Source organism: Mugil cephalus, chromosome 6, assembly GCF_022458985.1.
Source record: "Mugil cephalus isolate CIBA_MC_2020 chromosome 6, CIBA_Mcephalus_1.1, whole genome shotgun sequence".
Lineage (NCBI taxonomy): Eukaryota > Metazoa > Chordata > Actinopteri > Mugiliformes > Mugilidae > Mugil > Mugil cephalus.
The window spans coordinates 9839441-9866937 of record NC_061775.1 but is presented as its reverse complement, the minus strand read 5'-3'; the positions used below and the strand labels follow the sequence as shown (position 1 = coordinate 9866937).

The 27497-nt window shown below is 44.7% G+C and overlaps 1 protein-coding gene across 3 annotated transcripts; it reads right to left on the bottom strand.

Annotated features, from left to right (window-relative positions):
• LOC125009734 (capping protein, Arp2/3 and myosin-I linker protein 3-like) lies at positions 1-27497 on the bottom strand. Of its 3 annotated transcripts, none has more exons than XM_047587905.1 (40): positions 27314-27459; positions 24535-24629; positions 21818-21868; positions 21650-21709; positions 20331-20452; positions 20078-20172; positions 19728-19798; positions 19531-19604; positions 19382-19457; positions 19203-19291; positions 17697-17791; positions 17175-17261; positions 15973-16082; positions 15795-15872; positions 15607-15683; positions 14989-15093; positions 14754-14823; positions 13478-13559; positions 13248-13350; positions 12953-13007; positions 12175-12347; positions 12014-12082; positions 11487-11580; positions 11012-11110; positions 10806-10925; positions 10607-10720; positions 10355-10530; positions 10138-10225; positions 9922-10041; positions 7861-7927; positions 7330-7517; positions 7005-7084; positions 4677-4844; positions 3915-4113; positions 3095-3821; positions 2890-2984; positions 2646-2772; positions 1161-1232; positions 910-1017; positions 2-653 (listed from the first exon to the last, which is right to left on the bottom strand). In XM_047587905.1, the coding sequence occupies exons 1-40, from the start codon at positions 27369-27371 to the stop codon at positions 613-615; spliced, it is 4578 nt and encodes a 1525-aa protein (XP_047443861.1). In that variant the 5' UTR covers positions 27372-27459; the 3' UTR covers positions 2-612. The 3 variants fall into 3 exon arrangements, with proteins under 3 accessions (XP_047443864.1, XP_047443861.1, XP_047443863.1); XM_047587907.1 differs by having other exon boundaries at positions 13254-13350; XM_047587908.1 differs by lacking the exon at positions 910-1017 and having other exon boundaries at positions 1-653; positions 27314-27497.

Here is a 27497-nt window from a genome sequence, read left to right as displayed (position 1 = left end):
AGGATTTATATACATGTGAACCACTTAACATGAAGCCAGATACCAGAAACATGTTTTCAGTTGTGTTTTATTCATACAGTGAGGGTGCTCATACATAATATTATTTTTTCTATAAAATATATTACCTTTCAGTTCCTGAAAGCAAAACTAGATATAAATCATCAAGTTTCATTTGATAAGAAGCAACTCATTATCAAGAGTCAACCAAGGCAGTCAACTGTGTCAGCAGTCAAAAATGCATTGCGGATTTAAGAAATCACATTCTAATAAAGACATTACTTCTTCTGCCTAGCAAAGCCACGACGCTCTAGCACTCGACTCACCGGCCAGCGACACGACAATGATCATCTGGGTTTTCTAAAAGAGGCAAATACTTTTAAAAACACCGTAGCCACAGACAGAGTCGAGCAGTGTGAGGAAAGCAAAGACAAGAAACTCGGGGCGGAGAGGGAGGAGAGTGAGTGTTTCAACAGAAGCGAGTGACTGATGCTTTGTGATGTCTGGCCTGTCTCTCTCTCTCTCTCTCTCTCTTCGTTTTTCCTCGTCGGATGAAATGATCCGTGGTTGTCATGGCGACGCCAGCCGGACAGTGGCAGGTGAGGGTCTCGGGTATCACAACAGCTCGCTGTGACCAGATGCCGAGTTGACGCTGTCTGGAAGGCAGACAGCGCCAAAAATAGAAGTTAATACAATGGATTGATCAGTAACACATAGACAGTAGTGGATGTTCAGCCGTGAGCTGCAGACACATCAACTAATACTGTGGACACACTGAAACATACAGCATTTCTACTTCTAGTAGGCATCGTATTCCACAACAGTAACACGTGGTAATTAACACACACTAGCATCTGCCACACACACACACTCACACCCCACACACATAAATAAAAACAGAGAGACATGTACCAGACAGGTCCAGTGACTTATTTCTGTTTTGGGGTAGTCTAGGTTTTTTCACAGGGGGTTTGCGATTTGGGGGCTTCTCAACGTTACTAGGACTTTCCCTGTCAGGGCCTGAGTTCGGTGAGGACAGGAAACACAGATCAACATTAGATACCGACGCTTTACACACAGAGCAACAAAACACATGTTCCATTCACAGATGTATCAGCCTGTTGGGTCATTGATAAGAGCATAATATGATACTGTGGTCATACCTGCGTCACACGACACCGCCTTCCTGTTCCTCAGTGGTTTCACTGGCGCCTGAGGTCTCAGTCCTTCTTCACCTGAACGACACGTATGAAAGACGAGTGAGGAGAAAGTGCACTACCGAAAATGAATGCGATCTAATTTAACAGTCCTGCACTAAATCTGAGCTTCATGACTGTTATGGCATTGGTTTAAAATTTGTAGTACCATTGAATAATAATGTGTTGTAGTGACACATGTTTCTATTATTTTAGCAACTCTATTCTAGTCAGTGGGCTAAGCTAAATAACAGTCAAACTTTAGTGTTTAATTAACAGCACCACAGAATGATTTTACAGTTTAATTATCAGCTTTCTGACTGTATGAGACACACGTCACATGTTATTTTGTGTTATTTTCCTGATAGCTTGCTTATATAAATAGTAGTAGGACACTTGACATTAACATTACATTCCTCATCCGTATTGATTAAATGTCCTTAAGTCACAGTGTCACCCTTTAATGCTACATACACACTAGTGTTCATTCATTTTCATTGTCCATAGAAGCCAGTGACATGAGGCATCGACTGATGCCTGACTCTAACTGATACATGATGGATGAGACGCACAACATGTAAAAGTGAAAGATCAGCTGGCTTCAGTTTTTTTTTTATGCAACAGTGATGCAGTGATGTGTCAACCCGTCATGTGTTTTTGCTGCTTTGTGTTATGCAAAGTAATGCCACGTTAAAATGTTTTTTGTTCAACCATGTTTCACTATTGTGTTGATATTTTGCTGATGAACATGAACATGAATTTAACAAGTCTCCAGCTACTCTCACTATTGGCTAAGACGTCTTGTTACAGTTCGATGACACTCTGTCGTGAGATTAGCATTAAGCATCATTAGCATCACGAGTGGAAACAGTCTATTAGCCTGCCTCTGTCAGAAACAAACAACATTCAGTCAGTAATTCGCACATTATACAAAGGCTGTAATGAATGGGCAAGTGACTTTGAATAGGCCCCGCTGGTTGCTAGGCAACTTCACCGAGATGGCAAGACTCCATGAAAGTCAGTGAAGTCCATCAGATAACCGATGTAAACCGTCAACTTGTGGCTCCTCTGTACTCGTTTTATTCTTAGCTGCTGGTGGTAGCTTCATGAAAGTGGTTTAAATGTCCTTATTTCATTCTCAGCATGAAAGTGAGAAAGCTTGGCAGTAAAGTTTCCACCAAGATTAGGGATTTATCTGAACTTTTATATCCTGTGACTGAAAATATATGATTCCATCAATAAACCAAGTCACAGTTTGTTCCTGTCCTATCCTCATCCTGTTCATTCAGGCAACTTTAAATTTACAGGAAAGGAATCGTTTAGATGGAAATTAGAGTCTGAAGAAATGTCCAAAGCAAACCACTTGCTATTACTGAAGTCAGGCAGACATCTAAACATTATTTCTCACAGTGTAAATCTGTTTACTGTTGTTCAGTATTTCAGTGCAGGTACCTTGGCTTGCAGCTCTGTCTGGTAACCCATGTATTGGCTTGTTAACAGGAGGTGGCACAGGAGGAGGAGGCAGGTTCCTCTCATTGGCTGATTCTTTTGAAAAACTCACGTATGAGGAGGTCTTTGGCTACGTGTCAGACCAGAACAGGAAATGTGAACAAGTGACAAAGTCAAAAACAGCATTAACATCATTGGTAATGTGAGATATAAACATAAATACACCAGCTCGGTTTTAAATCGACACCTTTTCAGGAATCGGAGGAGGGTGACCCTCAGAATCCCGTCTTCTATCTTTCCTTTCCATCTTTACAGGATCCTTTTCTGTATCCCCATCCTCCTCTGTACCCACACAGGGAGAAATTAAGCAGAGACTGCAGTGAAAATCTCTTTCCAAATTAAAACCTGCTTTCTGACCAGCAGTGTGTTGAGATAGATGAGCTGTGTAGTACCTGGCAGAGCGTCCGAGCTCTCGAGTCGATGTCTCTGCTTCAACTTGGACAGGCTGGGTTTACTGCTCTGTGGCGGGGGATCGGGTTTAGATGCTCCTCGACCGGCAGCGATGCCTCCTCCTCCACTGCTCCTCCACCCATCTGTGAAACCTCCACCTGGATCTCCCTGCGTGTCTTGCTGATGCCACTCTATGGCTGCTGCCTCTGTGCTCTTCAGAGGATCACTCTCCTGTTTTGGCGATGGCGTCTTGTCCGATGGGTATGGAGGCAGCGGCCTTTGAGCCAAATGAAGCGCCTGGACTTGTCTGTCCGTCTTTCTTCCCGTATGTCTGCCGTCAGCCCACTGGTTGTCCGCCTGCATATCCGTCGTCCTGTTCTCCGACCACGACCTGTCTATCTGTCTGCCACCCATCCATTGTCTTTCTATTTTTCTGTCAATCTGTCGCTGGGTGTGTCTGTCAACCGTCCACTGTCTGTCCATGTGCCTGTCCGGATGCCTGCTCTCAGTCCAGTATCTGTCTGTCTGTCTGTCGGCCGTTCTCGGCTCTCCAAAAGTTCTTTCTTGCAGCCTGTCGTCAAACCGTTGCCTCTCCGCGTGTTGATCGCCCTGCATCCCTTCCATCCACGGCTTGTCCGCCTGCAGCACCTCCGTTGCCCTCTGTTTGTCGTCCACCCAGTACTTGTTCGTCTCCGCCGGCTGTTCAAACACAGCGTCTCCTTCAGCTTTCTGGCAAAACACAAAGAAGAGGCGACAGAGAGACCTCAGGCGACGAAAACTTTCAGTATAGTCAACAGCGTTAGTGGGTCCCTCTGAACGTACCTCTCTGGTAGAATAAAAGGGGTGTTTGCTTCCACCCACGCCTGGATGAGGGATGCCCGGCACTGGCGGAGGACTCAAAACAAGAGTATTTTTCCCCTGGTGGTCGTTCACTTTTCCGTCAGCCCCCTCGCTGGGAGATCCGGCTCTGTTAGCAGACCTCGGAGGCTGGAGAAGCGTGTAGACGTTCTCCGTTGCTGTCCTACGGAGTCGGATGACACGAAGGTGTAAACTTTAATTGTCAGCTGGTGTATTTACACATATTCAAATTACTCAGTTGTGACTAACAGCTTTGAGAATGGGGTAATTAGGAGGTATCACTTTTCAGGCAAAAGTCGCCTATCTTGCTACCCTCATCTGCATTTGACATGCAGCGTGCTCATTTCTAATCACTTGGCTGACTGTCGGATCCAGGACCGGAGCCGCCGGCTGTCATCTACATCTGTGTACACACTCTCGCCTGAGACTGCCTGCACTCTGGCAGCTCTCAGCCATTTCTCAAATCAACAAAGAAATGAGGGAGATTTAGAGTGATATTTGTCAGAGTATTTCTGGAGTTCAGTGCTGCTGGTCGTCCTTGTAAGACCCAAGAAGAGATCATTAGTAGAAGACATGCAGATGTAGAGTAGAGCGTGAAAGGAAAAGGAAGGAATGCTTTGTGGGGTTTCGTATTGTTATCTGGTGCATCACATGGACAGTGTGTTGTGTTCAAAGCCGTACCTTTCCCATGAATAATCAGGTGTGTGCGTACGTGAATGCACTAACCCTGTGGGCGCTGTAGCAACAGTGTGACACCCATCTCCATAAACCTCTGCTTCAGACTCGGGCCCCGACAGAGTTTGGTTGCGATTCTTGCGGAAGCCGAAGATAGCCAGCATGTTTCTCCTTTTCTTCCGTCTCAGAGAGTGCGCTTTGTGCAGAGATGAGAGCTGGCTGGAAGAGGTGAGAGAGATCGGATGTTACGCACACAGTCCGGACTAGCACAATCACCTTCTGTGGTAACACATGAGTCACCCCTGTTAGGATGTCGCAGCCATGCAGACCGGCTGTTCTGCTCCTGCAGTTTGAGCGTTGCTAGGCTACATCACTTAGTACACAATGACTTATCTGAAGTGCGGTATTTTAGATTGGAACTGCAACATTACGATTATATTATTATTATTATTATTACTGTTTTTATTATTATTATTATTAAAAGCACTGATTTAACCCCATGAGCCATAGCTTGGAAGAGAGCCACGTTACTGCTGTTCCTGAATGCAGCTCTGCCAAAAGAAAGGCTCCCAAAAAACATGTATGTCCTTGTCACATAAAATTATAAACCACCTCTCCTTCGTGCACACAAATCTCCGACACCTTTGATCACCAGCACAAGTCACCAGCTGACCAATCATTTCTCGGCACCCAACCCAACCTGCCGCAAACTGACACATCCAGCTCCACTGATCATCAAGGTTTCCGTTTTATCGAGCACAGACGATAGACGACAGAATCTGCTGGATCTGACTCTGAATGCATGAGCAGCCAGCGGGATGTGCCAAGCCTCACCATGAGATTACTTCAAAGACAGACGGCGCACTGGTCAGAGAAACAGCCGGCTTTAATTATGAAAAACTAGAACTGAAGCACAAGCCAGTAAAAATCATTTGTCGGTTCAAATGCGTGAGCACAGACACAGTCAGAACTCAGCAGGGTTCACAACAGGAGAAAGTGTCATTGATTCACATGAGTTACAGTGTGATTGTGTGTAATGTGTTTGACTGTGTGAATGTGCACTTAACGTTAATTGGAGGATTATTGAGTTAAGATTTAATGTGAAAACTGCTTCTCTCTCTGTCGTTGGCAATGACCATCAGTGTTACAGTATGTTAATCAGTCGACAGTGAGAACAGATTATGTTAACTAATAATACCGTCAAATCTCTGTTAGTTCGGTAGTTGTTCATTAAATACAACACACATCTATGTATTCTCAAGATAATTACGAGAAAGGCCAACCAACTCACCTTGTACCTCTGGAAATGTCACACATCTCAGCTCATGAACTCTGACCTTATCAAAAATTCCCACTTGTGAGCTTGTGAATGCCAGATGGAGTTAACTTGCGACCACATTAAACAGAAAAGAAAAGCGCCTGTGGTTTCTACCACATGACCTCTGAATGATAGTTCTAAATCTATGTTGCCTTGTGCTTTGTTTTCACCAACACGGAGAATCAGTGAGATTAACTGACAATAGCTGCAGGAAAATGAGATTATGCTGCTGAATCGCAGCGGTGTGATTTCACTGTTTCCAGATATTTTACCAACAACAGCTACACTTTTCATAGTCTCTGGCTTTAAGTGTAGTTGCGTAATTTGTATATTTGTGGTATTTTTTTTTTTCATGTCCCTTTCTTAGCTTGCCTCTGACAGTTTTCCCACTGTGGATAAATGCTCCATCAGAATGATTGTACTGAATGATTGAATGAAAAATTGTCCCATGTGAGGGAGATTTTCAGTCATTCTTATAATTATATCCTTGGCTTTGCACACTGACTACTTTCTTTAAAGCACACCTGATGTTATGTTGTAGAATATTTTCCGCATTTAGAAAACTCTTCCTTATCTGTATCTATCTATCTAATTACTATCCCTATTTAGATTAACCTAAAGCATCCTGGTACTTTCAAAAACAGTTTGAAAATTGACTGCACAAGCTATATTATATACTTATTATAACCCATAAGTAATTGTGTCTTCCTGTAATCTGCTGTTGAACGGTTTGACTTTCAAGAGCTCTCAAAACAGCTGCATTACCATGAAACAACGGCTTAATAGTCGCAAAAAACTCACTGTGATGTGTTACTGATTTCTAGCAAGCAAAACAGCAAAAGCAACAGCAAAAATTAACGTAAAGTGATGATTGCAGAGGGTGTCGGAGCCCAATCTAAAAACCTAGGGTATGCTCTGGAAAATGACAGTAATTTTAAGTAAAGGCGATGCGCACATTAAACATGCTGTGTTGACGAGACTTTTCGTAAGGAGAGAGGTTCACAGCAGATACCAACTGTGGAGAGGAAATGTAAAAGTGGAAACCTAAAAGCAGCTCTTACCTATCTGGGAGCACTCTTTTTGTGTAGAAATCTGGAAGTCCATCATCCAATGGGCTTAGTCCTCCATTTTCGCTGCAGTGCTGTGCACATGAAGACACAAACACGCATCAGGCATTTTTAGAGAGGTCAGTTTTGTGGGTTTTATTTGTAAATGTCGTGTATGCAACAAAACAAATGGATTACACTGCCTTCACTGAGATGAAATAATCTAATTGCAGCCATCCACTTTGTATAAATGACTTCTGACAAAGACATCAGTCACTGGCAGCGGGCACAAACATCAAGAAACGGGAAAATTATGCACAGATGCGCGGATCTGCCTTACCGTCTCAGCAGGGATGTGCCCTCCTTTGTGTCTTCGTGGGGGCCTTGGCCGAACGCGTGTCACATGATGGAGAGGCAGACCTTGTGTAGGCAGCTCTGACAGACCTTCCCAGGATGCAGAGCGGGACAGAGGCGACGAGTACGATGGCACGGATGGGGGCGGAGAGGAGCTGGAGTCGTCACACAGGCCTGGTAGCAGCAAAGAGCGACAGAAGGATTACGGGGTATGTGAGGGCAAGAAGCCGGTAGGATCTGTCAAGGAGGCTGACAACTTGGGGGAATTGCAGAGAGCCGGCATTTCTGCCTGTTCAAAGCCGCCAGATTTAAAACAATCGGCAGCCACTTTGAGATATACTGACTCAGACTTGGCTCAGGCTGGATTAAAGCAGCCATTAACAGATGAAGACATGAGAAAATGGAAAAAAAAAAAAAGACTCAACAGCAAACACACTAATGGAGCTGTGGGAGAGACAGGATGGGGTCAGAGCTAGGCTGGGAAGAGGAGGATAAGAGGATGTACAGCAGTACTCACTCAGCCTGGTGGAGACAGGTCGTATTCGTCTTGTTCTTGAGCTCCGCTTCTTAATGGCTATTGTGTCCTGGGAGAAAAATAAAGAAACACAAAGTTGTTGCAAGGCTACAGGGACAGAATTAAAGTTAGAGAAACAAGTAAACAAGTGAACAGAAATAATACAAGATCTCCATAAGGACAATCACTGCTTTTGTGAGTGCTGTTTTGTTAAATCAGAGTACACATTTTAGACAACAATACATGCTGAGTAAAATGCTGCACTCATTTCAAGCAAAGATTTAAGCATTAAACATTTAAAAACTTGTTGGGATATAAGTAGATGAACACCAGCTGATACTGATCATGGGGTGCAGGAACACCAGAGGGAATACTGCAATACTCTAAATCTAGATATTGAAATAATTGGTAATGTCAGTCAGTCCACCATTTTCGTGAAGACTTAAATATATAGTATCAATACATTTTTGATGTCAAAATTAACGTATTAATGCAGATTAATCCATCATCACGATTAATCTGATTAAAAATGTTAACGTTTAACCCATCTGCAGTGCAGAATGACTCTAATTTCGAACAGTTCGTCCAAGTAGAGTTTCCATCGTGCATTAAATTGCTGTGTTAATCAGTGACATACAAAGGTGTTGAACAGGGAAATAAACAATTATGCTGATATTTTAAAAGCTTTTAAAACAAAATTGTGTTCTTTGCAAGTTTTAGAGGAGACACTGGAACAAGGCATACAAGGGGGTAATGACTAAACTGGTTGAGATGCAAAAGGTGGGCAGGGGGCAGATCCTTGAGATAATGTCAGGGAAACAATTTACTGCCTCCTGTCATGTAAATATTGAGCTGCTCTTTTAGGGTGTCAACAGGGATTTGCTGTATTCTTTTTCATTTTTTCTGCCTTTCTATCTGGCAGTCATGTTAAAAACATTCAGTTTGAGGTTTAGTTTGTCAGAGGCGGTGAAGAATAATTGCACAAGTAGAAATCTGGCATAACATTATGACCATATGATGACCACTTTCCTAACATTGTGTGGGCCTCCTACACAGTTGTGTCATCAGAGAGTGGACATGGTCCCTCTGAGGGTGTCCTGTGGTGTCTGGTGACAGGATGTTGTTAGTGGGGGTCTTTGGGTCCTATGGGGGGGGGCTGTGATTTTAATCCTGTGCCTGATTAGTGTATATAGATATATAAGCTTCTCTGTAGTTGTAATGTACTGTACACTTAAAGGTGGAAAAACTTAGATAAGTTAAGTTTCTTAACTCTTTTGAAGAGTTGAAGGTAGCATGACAGTCAAACTTAAACAAAGACAAGCCTCTAAAAATTGCTGACCTTTGTAGTGTTTCTGTCAAGTACATCAGTAAACTTTAAAATGTCAAACCCCAGAGGAAAACTCACCCTCATGCCGGCAAGTTTATCTAAACTGAACCATCGTCTTTTTATTTGGTTGCAGCTCTCAAGTTTAACGATGCGGCAAACAACCAAAGGGAGTGTGAACCTTATTTAACGAACATGGTAAACGATGCACCCATGATTTAATATCTAATATCACATAACAGAATACAAATTCTAGACAGGATTCAACTTTCCAAGTCAGAATCAAGCCTGAGGAAAACTTGAGGAAGACTGTTAGAATGTATGAGAATGTCTCGCTACCTCGGGGCCCTGATGAGAGTTGCTAGAATAATAAGATACTTTGCATCTGCAGAATTACAAAGGGCTTCTCAGACACAAAGCAAATACTGGAGGCAGACTAGTTTCCCATTTCAAGGCCGGTCTTCATTTTTCTTACTGGCAAGAAATTGCTGAAGAGATAAATCCAGTTTAAAATCATTTTGCTTGCTAGCAAGAAAATCATCACGCAGAGACCGCTACAGGCAAAAAACCACAAAAATAGATGACTGTGAGTTAAACTGTTGAAGAAATTGATAATACACAGTGTATGCCATGAAACTGCTTTAAGGCCCTGTTCCTAAGTGATGTGCTGATGTTAACCTACAGTAAACGCGTTGTGCCAAGAAGCAACAGAAAACACGGCTCCAAGTGTTCACACTCACTATGCTGGTGCCGAGCTCTTCGTCTGTGATGTCCAGAGAGTCTCTGTGTCTGTTAAACCTCCAACCGGTCCCGTCTTCACACGTCCCCTCCCAGCATTTAAAATGAGACACCTGGCAGCTCTGAAACAGACGCCGCGCTTAAACCTTTTGACACACACTCGTTAACTCAATTTGTGTCTCTTTCACACAATTCTGCAGTAAGTGCTTTGTGTTTACCAGCGCTTTATGGGTGGTGTAGAGCTCCTGCAGGATTTGGTCCACGATGGAGTTGGTGAGATAGGAAACCACTGACAGCTTCACTTCCCTGCAGAAGATTGGGTTAAAGGAAAGTGAGAGACGGACGGGAAGAGGCTTGGTAAAAGTGAGAGCAAATCAATATGGTGCTTATCAAATTCAGACTTATTGCTGATGCTGCTACATCCCTCCTTCTTACTCCAAAGCTCTGTGAATGTCCTGCGCCGCTCGTTCCATGAGCGCAGTACGGATGGCGGAGCGAGGGATGGACACGCGCTCAGAGACGGATGAGAGGGGCGGACTTAATCTCTCTGCTGCAGAGGAAGATAAAGGACAGAGCTCGCGACAGAGAGACACCATTGAGTCGACGATCACCTGCAATGGATGGCAGTTATCAGTGACTCTGTCAGCTGTTATGGACGGCGGTGTGAAAAGAGGCTTTGAGATGTACCTGCAGCTCCTTGTCTGCAGCTTTGGCAAGTTCACCAGCCAGAGAGTCCAGCCTCTGCCGCACCGGACCGTCCACCGACAGCACATGAGCCAGCTCACACAGTGAAGGGTAGAGCTTTGAACACCACAGAGATGGGAGTCATTCAAATTCAGCGTGACAGTAATGCAGACAGTGCTATCGTGAATTTACCGCCACTCACAGCGCGAGAGTTCCTGGCCTCTTTTAGCACTTGTTTGGCAGCTTGAATCTCCTCCATCTCTCCGATGCCTCGTAACAGGCACACCTGCTGCTGGACGCGCACGCAGAGGCGCTCCATCACCTTGGAAACAGACAGGCCGGGGAGTTTTTAAGAGCGCAAAAAACACTCGTAAAACACGCACGCAGGGGAGCGCAGACTAGCGATACCTGTTCGGCAGTGCTGGTGACCAGGCCCTGGTGCAGCCGCAGAGCCTGTCTCTGAGAGAAGCGCTGGGTCTGGTTGTTCCTCACCAGAGCACGCTGGATCTGTGCGGCAGAGCAGCAGAGGACAGCCTTAATTATAAAGTGAATGCGGAACGACGAGGACAAACAGAACAGTATGGGTTGATGATGAAAAAGGCAGAGGGAACAAGGTGATATGAGCAGAGAAATGGCTGCTGTGGCATTTTATAGCTCTGAGCTCTCAGTTCTCAAAAGCATCATAAGGCAAAGATGATCACAGGATCTTTCCTTTGATCCTTCCTAAGCTCCAGAGGTACAGTCTGTCTGTCAACAATATTAATTGAGATTATTTAATGCCTCAAATGCAAATGGGGGAAGTAAAATGTGTCGATGCAAAATGAAGATGTTCTGTCTGTTCTCTCGACGATGGCTTTAACAGTGGCTGGTCTCCGAGGCCAACCTTGGTCAGTGCCTGCTCTGTCCTCTCGGGGGCGCTGCGGTACGCCTGGCTGATATCACTTAGGGGCAGAGGCATGTACTGCAAGGTGAAATTACTGAGAGAGGAGAGAGAGGAAGAAGAAGAAGAAGAGGAGGGAAGAACATAGGAAGGGTCGAGTTACTGAAGGAGACAGTACCGGACTAAAAAGAGAAAGTAAAGTGGGTTACAGATTCCAGGCTTCGTTAAGGTTAATATCCCCACCGGACAGTTCATCCCAAAATATTCTTCCTAGTGCCATATGATGAGTGAGTAGCACTTTGATCCTTGCAACCATGTCATTCTTAGCCTAAAGGTAAGTCTGGACCATTTAAGATAGCGGAGTGGAAAGCAGCAATTTGCTCAGCTCACGTTGGTTAAATGTTCTAAAAAAGAAGAAAGCACGTCTGAAATCTGTTCTTCCAGACGATAAATGAACGCTCTTATTTACTCTGTAGAATTCAACACACCTTTGGAGATAACACACACTGATGACGATTTAATGCTCTTACTGTTCAAGCGCACGGGCCACGTCGAGAAACCCTGCCGCGGAGGTGTTGTTGCGATCCCATGTCACACTCCTGCGGGGCACAGAATACAAACATCCGTACAGCCACTGCAACCACGGCATAAAACACAGAAATAACCTAATCCCTGCATTCGTTCCCTTCACCTGAGCGTGGTGTTGATCTGCAGCGCTTTGCTCAGCATCTTGGCTCCAATGTCGTCCATGTTGTTCCCGCTCAGATCCACTTTTCTCAGGCAGGTGTTGCTGCCCAGGGCGTTGACGAGCACGGTGCCCCGAGAGCGCAGGCGTGAGTCGGACAGGGACAGAGACTGCAGGACCTGCAGGGGCAAAAAGTGAGAGAGAGTCACGTGAGGAAATGTGTCGGGGTGTTGGGGAGAGTTTGGAAATAAATGAGGCTGAAAAAGAACTGAGATGGATGCGCAAAGGGAAGAGAAGGGGGGGAAGCCAAGAGGACGTAATGCAGTGGTGTGATTTACTGCACAGTGATGTGACAACTCATTGGCATGACTTAAGATGCCGTGTGCATGAATTATTTACAATATGTGTGTGTGTGGTGATATCGACACTGTGCCCACAGTGTTAACAGAGCAGCAGTAATAATTCATGATCCAGTGACACTTCTCCAGAGCAACATAATGCAAAAATGATGTGCACATCAGGAATCTGTAAGGGATTTTATATGCAACGGAGATGGTGATACTTCATCTGGACATAGTTTGTCTTTTTAATAAATGAATAAGTGTCTTAAATTTCTTCTCACTGAGAAGGCAAATGTTTTTATTTTCTTTGCTTTTCAGAATAAGATGCACAGTTAGTTTTCGTACGGCTGAATCAATACATTTTTGTTGCTAGTTTTTGCCATCAGTCTGCTAAATTAGCCCCGCGCAGTATGTTTTTTTGAGATGTTTTTTTAATTACTCACACAGTCCTCCTCTTGTATGAGTTGAACAAGCTTCTGCAAGACTTCATCCAGAACCCTGCAGACACAAACCGCGGAGAAGCACACAGAGACGAGGCTGAATGAGTTGGTGCGAGTCATTTCCCGCTGCTAGCAGCACCCGCTTATGAAAACAGAAGTAAAAATCACAGATGTGTATATTCAAGCTGGCATATGCAGCGTACATGCTCGCATTCAAATACAAACACAGAGACACAGTGTGCCCATAAATAACTGCAGTAAAGCAAAAAAAAAGAAATGATCCACGGAGCCTCGGCACCTGCACCTGTTTTTGAGATTGAAGTTCTTGCCCAGATGAAGGTGTCTGAGGGAGGGGTGTCTGGAGAGGGCTGGCAGTACCGTGAGCAAATCTCCATCGAGGCCTGTCAACACAACACACACACACAAAGCTCAACATGGCATGATCCATTAGCAGCCCAGTCAGACCTCTTCTACACTAGGACAAAAAGTCAAGGTGACAGTGGGATGCGCTGCAGTAAGCCACGGTACCGTTGTCAGAGATATCCAGAGTAGCGATGGAGGAGACTCTGGGGAAGAGTTCCTGGATTACAGCAGCTCCTGCCGACCTTAGCTGAGAGAGAGAAGGGAAAACCAACATACATGAATCAGAGTCATTTTAGCGTCTGTCTTTGGGGAATTGTTCTATTTTTCCACCATGGGGTGAATTTATGGTTGCCTTCTTTATGTCTCTGCAAGCAGTCTGACATTTGTTGCGCCGCAAGCTTTGCTTTGCACGTGATCTGCAGCAGCGCTGCTCAGTGGCAGTGAGAACACTTTACACTACACACTCCTTTAAACGTGTTAGCATATTACACTTGCAGAGTAATTTAGAAAGAGCTGTTAAAGCGGAGATCGCAGTGGAACCCGTCCAACTTTCAACAGTGAAATCTGCAACTTAATTCTCAAGTTATAGTGCAGCTGAATCTCACTGAAGACATTTCTAAATATATATATATGTAAATATAAGAACTCATAATGGTTGAGACTGATTCAACAGACATTCATGATCATTATCATCAGCAACCTTCCCTGACTATTTACACATCCAGTAAATGCAGAGTGACAGAATCTTGTTTCTATCCGCCACCAGAGAATGTCTAATATTAATTTTTTCTTAAGGAAGGAATGAAGGATCTGGATCTTCATCTGCTAAGTGCTCTAATATCTTAGCAAGTAGCTAACTTTGTCAGTAGATAATAACAGATAATAATTCACTGTAGGTTTGCAATTAAGAGCAACAAGTTTCCCATTACATACAGTCAACAATACAATCTGATTTCATGTCAATGTAAACATATTGATTATAGCAGCTTTGGGTAAACGAACCACTGCTGGTAAGTGGGTTAAGCATGGCTGAACTCACTTTTAGGATGCCTTTAAACAGAGTGGAGAAAATGCATCAATGAATTCTGTACATTCTTCTGGATGGAAAAAAAAGGAGAAAAGCAGCGAACGGACCCTTTAACTTGAACTTGTTTTTCAGCAGTACCTCCGTTGACCCCTTAGGGGTCCCGGACCCCCTGATAAAGACCTATGGTCTATGTCATGCACGCGTGGCAGATGCACTCTGATTCACTCCTAATCAACACCAGTTCCTCACGCTAATCACCTGTAATTAAACCTCACACCTTACTCTGACATTTCAAGCTTCTTCTGCTACTACAATGACCTTGTGTGTGTCTCCGAGTGCTTCCAAAACGCAAGTGAGCTGCGGCGCCAACGCTGCGCCTGAACACCTCCAGCGCAGATGTGAAGATGAGCTCACCTCACAGCCGCTGATGTCCAGATGAAGGTCATTGATATGAGGGTTGGAGGTTAGCCCTGTCAGGAGAGCCCTGTGGAGACAGGAAGAAGAGAAGTGACCGACAAAAGGAAACACAACGAGAAGGAGCAATAAAAGCCTTGCCGGGACAGCTGAGCATCTCCATACGCGTCCAATCAGCCTTCACTGTAGAGGGCTTGAGACAAAAGGGAGAGAATAAGAGGCGACGTGCAGGTACCTCAGAACGTCAGAGGGCAGCTTCATAGAGGACAGGCTGACATGAGTGAGGCTGAAGGCTGAGCTGAAGAACTGACGGAACAAAGGCAGCGTGTCCTTCACTTTCCTGTCGGAAAAAAAAAAAAAAAGAAGGACGGGGTCAAAAAGAGACGATGTACAGATGGTAATACAACGAGCGGGAATGGGATGAGAGTGGCCACACACAGCAGAGGAAGCCACGCTGTTGACATGCACAGTGAATACGAGCGCGGAGCTGAGCGTAGAGAAATGACTCATAGTGAGAAATACAAATGAATGCTGCTTTGGTGTGAAAAAGGGAGGTCAAATGATAGATGGCTCTGCTTAAATATTCATGAGTCTTATCTATGCAGTCAGCACGGAGGGTTCTGGTTTTAGGGAAACACTGAGAGGAAACACAATGTTCCGGTAATTCCCGTAAAACTCATTTCTGATTTCCCTTTAAGCAAGAAATGAAGATAATAACTGACAAAGACAGAGGGGAGAGAAGTGGAGGGAGGACAGCTGATGTCAAAGGAAGGTGAAATAAGGATGGTATTTCCCCAGTTTTGGATTTGGGAGCTGCCGTTACTGTACAGGTTATCTTACGGATGTGACTAACCTGTGAGAGAAGGAATTTTTGGAAAGATTGAGAAAGGAGAGATCAGCGCAACACCCCCTCAGCAGAGCCCCAAATAGCTGCATGAAACACAGGCAGGAAACAGTTAATCTGAGCTGAGGACTGCGCAGAGGGAAATGTTTTCCTATTTAACATAAACATTTGATCGTACCCAGCCACCATGTACTCACTGAGTCAACAGAGCAGTCTGTGCCTGACAGATCTAAGTGGACCAGGCAGTTGGGCTGAGACAAGAAGAGGTACAAGTTCTGAAAACAGTAAGAACAGCGGCGTCACATTAGGCTGGAAAAGAGGCGTGAAAATGGAGCAGTGTGTGTTTTTGTTTCCAGATGGGTTGCGCTGTCTGACCGAGGCGTCCTCTCCCGAGAGGACCCCAGGGTTCTTGCTCAGGTCCAGGTGCAGGAGGGAGTTGGAGTACTCATCGCTGGAGCACAGAGCCTGAGACAGAGACACCACTCCTGAGAGGGAGAGGGAGATAAAGGGGTGAAGTGGGGCGTGGTGTAAGAGGGATGAAATGAAAAAAGAAACAAAATCGAGAGACAGGACAAAGGGAGTAAAATATTAAACGACAGAGAACGCTCTCTAAACATTTTGTGTTGCTCCATTATTCATACATATCTTGGAGCAATATCAGTGGATGTTATGGGGAAACAGTGAAGTTCAATGCAATATTTAAATTCTCCACTGGGTTCATAGAAAGATGAGACGGTAGTAGGAGGCAGGCTGCCGGCAGGGCAGCACAAGACATAAGTCAACGTGAAGTCGACAAAACATGAGACAAAAGATCTTCAGGGGAACACTGTCATGGGCTCTGGAGGTTTTATTTATGATCAGTATAACCAAAGCTGTGAGAGCTGAATCAGCTAAATTCCTCCTGATATTTGTGAGGTGATATATTGCATGGTGGCAAATCAAACACACTGTCTTGAGAAAAAATTTAATTTAGCCGGCTGGACCAATCCAAGCTTTGGTTGTGGTTGATATAATGTCGACCCACTTTGGCGTGAACACTGCCCCGACTGGTAACACTTCCAAAGCGACGCGTGATGTAATGCTTCATATAACCACAAGGAGGAGCAGTGATCATACTGCTAATGGCATGTGCAATGTAATGCATGCAGCAACACAACGCGCTAGGATAAATTCACACTGCGTTGTTTTTTTCCAGTTCATATTCAATCACCTGTAACTCTACTCTCTTTGATCGAATCTTATTTTATCCTATTTTTTTTTTTAATGTTTACTTTTATGTGCAGCAGAGCTACTGTAACAAAGTATCCCTTGTGCATCATTAAAGTCTGTCTAAGTCAAAATCTAAGATGATAATTTTCCAGCTGTTAACATTGTGCAAATGTGTTTTTGTTAAGGGGCTGCACACCTTTTGGTGACACCCTGCATTGAAATGAATGGGCGTGTGTACGGTGAAATCTAGAAATTCCTCCAAGAGAAAGAGGGAAGCTGGACACTGTGTGGCCACCAGCTGGGGGCGTTAAATCTGAGTAGCTGTTTCTATCGTTGTAACAAAGGAAACAGAAAGGAGAGGCCTGAACCTTTGGAGGTGAGTGAAGTCTTGGAGAGGTTAAGGAGACGAAGTCCCTTGCTGAGGCGACACACCTGCTGGATTAAGTTGGACACACCTGGAGAGAACATGCAAGAGACAGAAGAGACAGAAAAAAGATGTTCAGTGAAGTACCCTTAAATACCCAGCAATTCCTGTGATCTTTTGAATACTTATTACCTTTGAGAAGCACAAGCTCCTGAGATAAATGAGGAACCTGGCGAGCTCTTAAATGGGAGGCAAATTTCTTTTACTACTCTTTTACTTTTCCTCACGTAGAAAAACTAAAAATATATATTTAAAAGTAGAAGAGGCCAGAAATCTCCCTATTATGTTATTATTAATCTGTCATTCAGTCGACCACATCCAGGTAAGATTCTGAGCTTTACTTATGAGAGAGTAAAAAATGGGATGTTTTACCAGAATTCATCTAACACATCTTGATTTCTTTTTGCAGGTTAAGAGCTGTGACAGTGAAGTAGACAATGAAGCAGAAGCTGATGTGTTGCGATACCTTGGTTGTCCAGTGAGTTGTGGGCTAAGTTGAGCGAGTGGATGACAGAAGCAGGGTTATCTGAAAGCGCAGCCGACATCTTCTGAGGGAAGTCTCTGTGAAGTGAGTGAGACATGACACTTAGGGCGTGAAACCAAATATTCTCACAGTCAGCTATTATTACATTAATCCATTCATTAATTTGATTTTTCTCATCTTAAGTTCCGAGAGGCCAAGGTGAGATCTTCAAATATCTTCATCTGTCTGACTTACAGGGGGAAGAACCACTAATGGGACTGAGCCTTCCCTTCACAGACGCATTTAAATCAGGACTAATGATTTACCATCACCACTTTCATTTAGTTAGGAAATTCACTAATTAAGAAATTGTCCAGGTTGAAGACTCATCTGGAGATCTGACCCGAGGATCAGAGTTAGACCAATAAGTTCTCAATACAAACAATGATACATTTTGGAAAGAAAGTTTTGTAAAATTAAATTCTCTGATTTGTTCTCTGAGACTAATCTCTAAAAAGTCAGCTGTGACAGAACAACATGAAGTTTCATTCTTTCATTAAAAATTCAAGCTTCAGAACAGTTTTCTAAAAATATACAGTATGTGCTGCACTTTTCCAAACCTGGAAAATACACAAATACAATGTGATAACAGGGACAAATTTCAAGGTGAAACATGTTGAGAAACGCTGTGAAAATTCAATTCAGTTCAATTCAAATAACTTTATTTATCCCCGAGGGGGAATTAAAAAGCAGTCAAAGACAAAGTAGTAAAAAGGAAGCGAAAAAAAAGTTGTGAAGGAGGAAATCTACAATATAAAATAATAAACACTTTTATTTTCAGACTTGAAAAGCTTTTTTTGAATTATATTTCAAGCTTTCAAACGCAGAGCTTCAAAGTTTCAAAACCTTTTGTTTGCGGTTTCCAATTATGCCATGATGATAATTTCCATACACCCGCGGTTCCCTTAATGCAACAGTAATGTTGCTGCTTTCATTTTCTCCAGCAGAGTACGTGTGGCCTCCCTTCAGACTTCCCAACGACCCTGCCTGCCTCCAGCCGATCACGACCTTTTAGCTAATATGGACTGGGATTGATACAAGCACTGTTTAAACACTGAACTCTCCTACAAAATAGCTGCTCGACACACACTTCTACAAAACTGACTCCTTCTGCAAAATGCCGTGCAGGCATTTAGATGAAGTGGTGAAACCATACTTCGGACTCTTTTAGCTCACAGACACAGTGTAGGTCTCAGTGTTAACACGAGCTTGGAAGAGGTGGCCTCATTCGTGCAGGATGAAATAGCGGGTAAAAGCCGTAAATATAAATAAATAAATAGCAGTGGACCTAACACTCTTCTGTCTGCATTTTGTAGACGCAGTCACATGCGCTGGTCGTTATAGTCTCGAAAGGTCGACTTTTTTTTCTCAACGTTGCATATCGACTTTTTCCTTTGAGTGGATGATGAAAAAAAATCCATCTCGTGAAACGTTGCATTTAGAACTTACGATTTTAAGCCAGCGTTCTCCAGAGTGATCTCCTCGAGGCTGGAGGACTTGCTGACCGTGTGCAGGACCTGCTCCGTGACCTCTGACCCCTGATGCCAAAAGACCACGTTAGTTTTGCAGCGTAAAGCCTCATTCAGTGATTCATCGGAGCAATGCGTAGCAGAGAAGTCCATACTTACAATGCGCAGGTCTTTGCAGTAAAGTTTAGTGAACCACGTGTTGTACGCCATTGATGCGACAATCACCGCCAGGTCCCTGGAAAAGACAACAATGAGGAAGCGAGGCAGAGCATTGTGGAAGCAGCGTTTGACCGTCCCCCGTCCCTCACCTGCTCTCCAGGTGGCTGAAGTCCAGCAGGTTAAACTCTCGGTTGTCCTGGGAGTGATAGATGGTGTCCACGTCCTAGGATCAACATTACCATGAGCCTGTTTTCTGCAGTATGTGACCCCCTAATTTCGTGCACTGTGCTCTACGGAACACTCAAAAGCACTCACAGCGACACAGGCACAGTCCCACAGCTCTTACCCACTGCACTTCCTCCTTGCAGCTGATGCCATTATAGTCACACAGAGCGGCGTAGGTCTCTGAGAACCCCCCTGGGATGAGAGAAAAAAAAATATGAATCTGAGATAATATGAACAGCTGCTCCTTTCAGCGATAACAGGAGAGAAAGGGGAAGAAAGAAAAAAAATGCACCCAGAAACATTTGTTCGAATGATGAGTCTTTTATTCCTGTGACAGCACCAAAAGGAACATCTGGAGGACCATTTGTGAAGTGTTTGTGCCAACTTCCTCCAGAGCCCGTGTTTCTGCGCGCGCGTGTGACTGCACGTATATGTCCAAATTCTCACGTCTGATGATAACGTCTCCCTTACCGCAGGCCCTCTGGGTTTCCACTGAAGTCTCTGAGCTGGGTGAATACTTCCTGCTGCCCTCAGAAAGGTCACTGTCTGAATGACAGATGGAAGGGCTGCAGACATGAAAGAAACACGGACACCGTCAGCAGTCATTCATCTTGTGATAATTGCCAAAATAAAGGTCAGTCTGCCGCCGAACGTCCTGATTATTCACCAGTTGCACAAAATTTGAATCTGCGCAGACTTTATCTCGCAGCGCGGGGACACTTACGCGAAAATGGAGTTGTTGAATATTCGGGACAGAGCGAAATTAATATGGCTGACCACATGATTGAGGTGTTCCCGCGACTCAAACCTCAGGGAGTAGCTGGACTTGTCGGTGTCGATAATGACCTGCACGGAAAATGGAACCACAAGAGACTGTAGGAAAATGATGCCAAATGCCATTCGTTATCTGTTACTATGTACAGTATCCAGGGCTGGCTGCTCCACAAGAAGAGGGGTTAAAGTCGTTGACAGTTGATATATAATGTCTGTCTAACATACATCACCTCTACGATTATATTCAGATATAATAAATGTTAGATCTTTGTAGATGCAGAACAGAGCTCTATTAACTAGTTCATTCTGAAGGGAAAACATTTATCTTATGGCCATGAGCACCTTGGCACAATCCTTAATCTGGAAAATGTCCCTGACATTGGACATAAGTCTTCAACAGGGAGTCCACGGAGGTACTGCAGATTAACATGAACCTAACATATTTTAGTAAAGGGATAAGGGATAGCTTAATATTCAATGCAAAATGATGATAATAATGTATATTTATAAATAGCACTAGAACATACATACACATACACATATACACATATAGTAGGTAGGGGGTCCCCACTTAATCTCTCCCTCAGTTTGGGGTCCTTGGCACGAAAAACGTTGGAAGAGCCCTGACGAAGGGTCTTGCTTGTTTTCCAAAAACGTTTGCTCAAACCAGAGCATTTTAAAATACACGAGTTTTACAAGCCCTGTGGGGTTTGGGGCTGCACTGCAAACCAACTGTTGCATTCCTCGGGCGTAGCACCACCTCCTGAGCGGAGCCAAAATCTAGATCTGAGAACTCGTCCTCAAAGCAGGGGGTAGAAGAGTTGTGAGGGGGAAAAAAGAAAAAAGCAGGACTGATGGAAATGGCTACACTTTCAGTTACAGGTTATTCAGTTCCTCTAGTGGAAAATGTGTTTTATCAATCTACCCAGCGAAGGCTGGGGACACGCAAAAATGGAAATCATTTTTATGATATGCCAAAACAACAAAGAAAACACAATCATATTCATACCTGCTTACACTTACTTCTAATATTTTTTGTATAGTTCCTAAAGCAGATAAAGCACTTTATCTTGTTGCCATCACAGCAACAATAGCAACGATAACAACAAGAGATTACCGACTGCCACTGCGGTTATGAGAAATGCCTGAAATGTTTTTGCTTTTGTCCTGCCTTCAAGGCCGGTATGATGTAACTGCTCCATTATACAACTGTTCAGACGACTTAGCCGTAGCAGCGACGTGCAGTTGAGCGTTAATGTGAAAACTCACCTGGTGGTCAGGGTGAGAATTCAGCGCTCGGATCTCCAAGAAGTTGAATGTGGTTTCTACCTGTGGTCAGAAGATACGGTCGACAAAGGTGAGATTTCAGCTGGACTTCATGAACATATACATAAAGCCTCAATCTTTGCAGCAATTTGAGAAAGTGCTAAGAAGTACCTTAGCGGGGATCTTGGGTGCCAGGAAATAAAGGCGCCATGTCGTGAGGACCTAAAAAAAGGAAATAGTTGAATCAAGATTGTGGAAAAGTTCATCGCGCAGTCACGCTCCCCGTGGTGAAGAAAATAGTCCCGGGAGTTTCCATGGTAATGACGAGATGGAATATTCATGTATTGATCCAGCTAAAAGCCCTATATATCACAGGCACAGTGTATTGCATGAATAGATTAACATCCAGCGGTATGGGCTGAGAAATGACGACATGTTGCAACGCTTAAATCACAATCTCGCAAATACGATTTGTAATTTCATTAGCATTACATTACTTCTGCTGTGGGCAAACATGAAAGTGGCTCTTATATTTAATTTGAGATACACAATGTGCCTTCGGGCTCAGCGAGCAATCTCTTCTGGTCATTTAGCATCTCCTCGTGTCTCATATGAGACCGTGAGTGAAACCCGCACAAATGTCAAGACTAAGAGATATCGTATCTGGAAACAGGAATCCAAATTATTACTTCTGCTTAACTATATCAGTCTACTTTTTTCTTTCCTTCAATGTGAGGTTAATTTGAGCTTTAAAGCGAAAGCAAACCCTGAGCTTATTTGTGCATCTCCCAACAAACGAGCACGCGCAGCATTTCTGTTTCTGCACCCACTTATTTTTGGCATGGAAACATCTGTGTCATGCAGCTATTGTGTAAACCTGATTCTGCCCCTGCTCCTCCTCCTTCTTCTTCTTCTTCTTCTTCTTCTTGCGCACCAAATTATTTTCTTTGCCAACACACCCTTAAAAAAAAAAGACAGTGTCTCTGTCTCTCTCTCTCCCGGTCAAAGCAAACAAAGAGTAGTGATTCTTTGGCATTTAGCTGCTCTCCACCAGCCCTTGAGTACTGCCCTCTGCTCTTTTTCCTCTCCTCTTCTGCTCCGTCGCTCCCAATCATTTACTCCATTCTCTCTGATGGCCCCCGCTAAAACACTCCCCGAGGACACGGCACACCCACCCCACCCCGTGTGCCTCTCCCTAACAAAAAGCAGTGATTAAATTACAGCAAACCCACTTCGCTGTCATTTTTTTTCTCCGTCGTCTTTTCGGAAAGAGGAGCTTGACACCGGCCTGTCTGAAGCACACATCGACAGCCTCTTACACCCACGCGGCAAGTGAGGTGTCTAAAACGCAGTCATTCAAAATTCAAAAAAAAAAATGTGCATGTGAGATGGAGAGGAGGGGAGCGAGGGGAAGGGGAAGTGCACCTCACTTCAAAGGGAGTCTGAAGGAGTTGATTAGAAAGACCAGATTGCATCACATTAAGGTGATGAGTCCGGGTTACGGGTGGTGGTTAAGAGAGAGGATTCTGAGTAAACAGGAGTAAATCATGCTGACGCAGCAGCAGAGAGACTCCACATGATGCTTATTGTGGCGTGTAATTATGCAGGAGCGCTGCAACAGGACGGATATTGTAATCTTGTTTTGTTTGACAGTTCGGGCGAGGCCTCTGTGAAAAAAATAAAAATAAAAAAATAATCGCCAGGATGAATTCACGTGACCTGCAGCCACGGAGAAAACACCACGGATCACAAGCGAGCCTCGCCGCATCCCCAGCTCCTCGCTTCCAACCGCGCGACCTCCGGATGAAAAATGAACGCGTCGCATATTTAGGCGCCTCTTTGCCCTGCCAAACGCGACCCCGCAACGTTTGATCGAGCTCCAATCTATTTTCCGCGCGCGCACCCAGCAGGAGACAGACCTCTTCCTCACCAGTTCAGCTTTTAAAGGGGAACCAGTAAATGAGACATGGCTTGCAAAGAGATTATTGGAATGATGGTTCTGGCAGATAGACAAATATCAAAGTGTCTAAATATCAAAGGCTGTACATGCTGGATCTCCACTAACGGCCCATCTTTGCCACGCGATGAATCATTAAAGCTCTCGTTGAGCTCGGCGCTGCCAAGCTCATTCAGTTATTGGGAGATAGCAGCAGAGGCAGCAGGACTCAGGACTTTATAAAACTACTACTACTGATTGCACTACAGCTGGTCTGGGAATTAAATTACATTGTACTTATACAGAGATGTGGTTAAAAGGAGCAGTCAATCAATTCAATCTGCTTTCTGGTGCATGTATATGTCGCCCTGGGGATGAGCGCACTGCATTTTGCAAACACTGGCGTTCGTCAAGGGTCCAGTCTAACTTCTGGTCCACAGTGTAAGAGCTAATTGCCCCATATTTTATACAGATAGCTGGTTGAGCGTCGCACAGTCAAACAGAGATTTCACATCTCTGTCCCACATTCTCTGATGAAAGCACCCCAGAATCAAAGGCTCCCCCCCCTCCACCCACTGTGCCTCCACTGAGGGGCTTCCAGACACAGAGGGATCCAGAGCGGCTGCCACAGATACCGTCTGTCTGTCCAATATCCATACTACCAAGCTGCCAAAAGCGGTCAGAGAAGGGAGACAGCAGTTGTAGCGCAGTTAGGAAGCGACCCCAGAAGAAGGCGGCTAAATCGTGGTGATCCTGCGCCTCTGCCGTCAGGATGTTCGACACCGAGATAGAGACCCACCGACGCTCCTTTGGACGTTAACGTCAAAGATGTGGCACACATACATGATCGTCAGGCATCAGGCTGCTGACGTAGCAGGACCATGGTGCTCGTCAGCAGCCCGGTGTTCAAACGGAGCAGGCGCTCGTTGAAGAGAAAGAAGCAGCAACTCACCAGGATTCGGTCCTCCGTTTTGCCGTTTTTGGTGTCGAGCTTAATGCCGCGAATAAACTTCACAGATGATTTATCAATAATCTTCCTGATGCTTTCTGCGGATGAAAAACATAACATTTGAACTTCAGTCTTTCAAAGGACCAAACACGCATTTCCCCCCTTTTTCTGCAACCAGGAACCAGAGAAGTAATTCATCATAGTTAAAGTTGTGTGTGAATTGGTTGTGATTGCAAAGCCAATGTACAGTATGAATGCACTGCACAATAATATGACTCAGACGGACATACAATAAGGTGTGCAGGATTATTTGAAGGACCACATCTCTCTTGGTCTTTATACATCTGAAAGGCTAAAATGACACTTAAATTTACTTTAGCGGTAACCGTGCAACAACAGGCAAATACACAAAATAAGCGTGGCCGTTTAAATTCACTTAAAGGTTGCCGCTTCTTCGGGCGGACACAGCTACATCCACATTTTAATCTAATAACCGAGGGACACGTCATTCTTGCCATTTAAACTGAGCTGCAGTGGCATTTCAGTTGATCCAATCCATTGAAGTAAATGTTTATAAATAAGTTACAATCCTCTTAAAACTGCAAACTTACATAATCTGCTTGTGCCGATGAAGCAAAAAGTCTGCGAGTGTTTTAGGTGGTGCTCCAAAACACAAAGGCACTCAGAGGGAGGTGATGGATTAATTTAAACGCTGTTCAGTAGTTCAGCGCAATGTTAACACAGAGCTACCGTATCATCACAACAGTTCAGAACATGGTCCGGTGTCATATTCTTCATCGTAGGAGCAACACGACGCATCCGGGCATCGGCGTCTGCTCCTGTCAAACACCACTGTTGCCGGTGCCATGACCTCTGACTTGTGTGCAGAAACATGACCAGCCTGCCACACTGGAGGAAGCATGGGAACATGAGGCACCATACAGTCGCTGGGAGGAATTACATGATTCAGCGGCTCATTCACCGTGGCTGCGCAGCATCCCGGCTGATGAGTTTATAGGGAAATCGATAGTAAAGCTGGGGTGGTGGGATCTGGTAGAGGCGTTGATAGACACGCAAAAAGGGAAAGGAAGCGTGCATTTCTCTTAATGCAGATGTGTTAGAAAACCACAGTTTTCTGACAGTCTGACACAGACAAACACACACAAAACAGTTTAGGAACAACTCACAAACTCAGGAAAAACAGCACAAGGTGTTGACCTGACCTCCAAAATCACTAGATCCCAAATCAAGTACCTGTGGGATGCGCTGGAACAAGCCTGATCCACAGAGGACCCTCCCTTCAACCCATAGGACCCAAAGGACCCCACTAACCACGTCCTGTTCCCAGACACCACAGGACACTCTCAGAAGGCCCATGTCCATTCTCTGTTGAGTCACAACTATATTAGGTGGTCATAATTTTATGCTTGATTGCTGGATCTGTCCATTATCTATCATCATTGGGCAAGAGGCGAGGTAAATCACAAGGCAAACACAAAAGGATAAACCACCACTGACACTCACGGCCAATTTGTAATCAACAATTTAAACCTTACACGTGGGGGTAAGCTCCACAAAGCCCCCCTGCGCGTTCGGAGGCGCTTACTACTGCACCTGCATTTGTGCACAGTGAAAAGTACCCTGTTGTTAATTTCCCACAATAATATGAGGATGTTCACATGGCAAATAAAAACCACAATATAGAATTTCATGACTCTTGTGGGATCATTCTTGTTAAGCAGTACTATATTGGGCGCTTACATTTTAAACTTTTTCTTTCAAAAAAAAAAAAAAAAATAGGACTGAACTAAAATAACAACAACCTATGGGTCCATCTCTTTCAGGTGACCTTGTGCAGGTCCGCAGGCCACCAGGTGCTTCTCCTGTCAGTCAGCACTGGGAGAGGTGGAGGAGGTGCGGCTGCCCGGCAGGTGACTGAATGAAGAGGCGGGGGTTCCACTGGATTAATCATCACAGTGCGCCTAATAGAGCCATTAGGAGTAATTAAGGCAGCGGTACAGTTCCTCCTACCCCGAGCGCGTGTGCGGTGTGTCCGTGCCCTGCGCTCGTGCACGGGAGTGAATGGGAGATTGTGACTTTGACATGTGTAAGCTGTTGCTGTTTGAGGGGGGCATAAACATTTGTGCATTCTGTCTGGTTCGTCTAGCTCATGCATTTTTGTTTGCAAGACACGGCGAACATCCGCCACATCCACCAGTCCCTCTCTCCACACTTTCACACGCACACGCGTGCACGTACAAGCAGTCACTGTAGTGCTCCGGTTGGTTATGCTGCAGAAATACAGATCGCAAAAATACTCGAAGGTACAGGGTTCGATGGGCACAATCACACAGTGGAAGGGGCGTGTTAGTTGGAAAAAAAAAAAAAAAAGCAAAAAAACGGGATCGAAACAAACTGCTACCAGACCCACGAGTACACACACCATTATTTCCACAACGCCCCTTTTCCTCTCTGGCCTAAGGATGAGGTTTTTATCACCTGACCCTCCCCAAAGGGACAGACTTCAATGTATATATTCCCCTGCGCCGTGAATAATTCATCCGCATCTGAACTAATTTGCATGCACTGAGAAGAGAAAAAAAAAGAAAAAGCCGCCCCGGGAAGCGCCAGGACCAAACATAAAGGTGTAGCTCATGATCGTCCAATGCGTCTGCTCGGTCGCAGCCTCCAACAGCCGCGCGGACGGGGAAGCATCCCGAGCCACGACCGCGACGACACGGGGCAGCAAAACAAGCAAACGGTACAGGCAGCCTTTACCCACCTGTCATATCCTTGCTCACACTCACGAAACCAGAGGCTGCGATCTCCTTAGAAGCCATGTCTGCTCCTCTGTCCTATCGCCACCCCTCCTCCTCCTCCTCCTTTCCTCTCCACCTCCTCCCCGCTGGCTCTCTCCCTCTCCTCCACCTCTCTCTCTCTCTCTCTCTCAGAAATGGACAGAAAGG

Coding starts and splice junctions, on each gene's coding strand:
- LOC125009734 (XM_047587905.1), bottom strand. CDS start 27,371: ATGGCTTCTAAGGAGATCGCAGCCTCTGGTTTCGTGAGTGTGAGCAAG. Junction 17,262..17,696: donor CAACTCACTGGACAACCAAG/GTATCGCAACAC, acceptor TGTTCTCTCCAG/GTGTGTCCAACTTAATCCAG. Junction 7,085..7,329: donor GGCACATCCCTGCTGAGACG/GTAAGGCAGATC, acceptor TCATGTGCACAG/CACTGCAGCGAAAATGGAGG.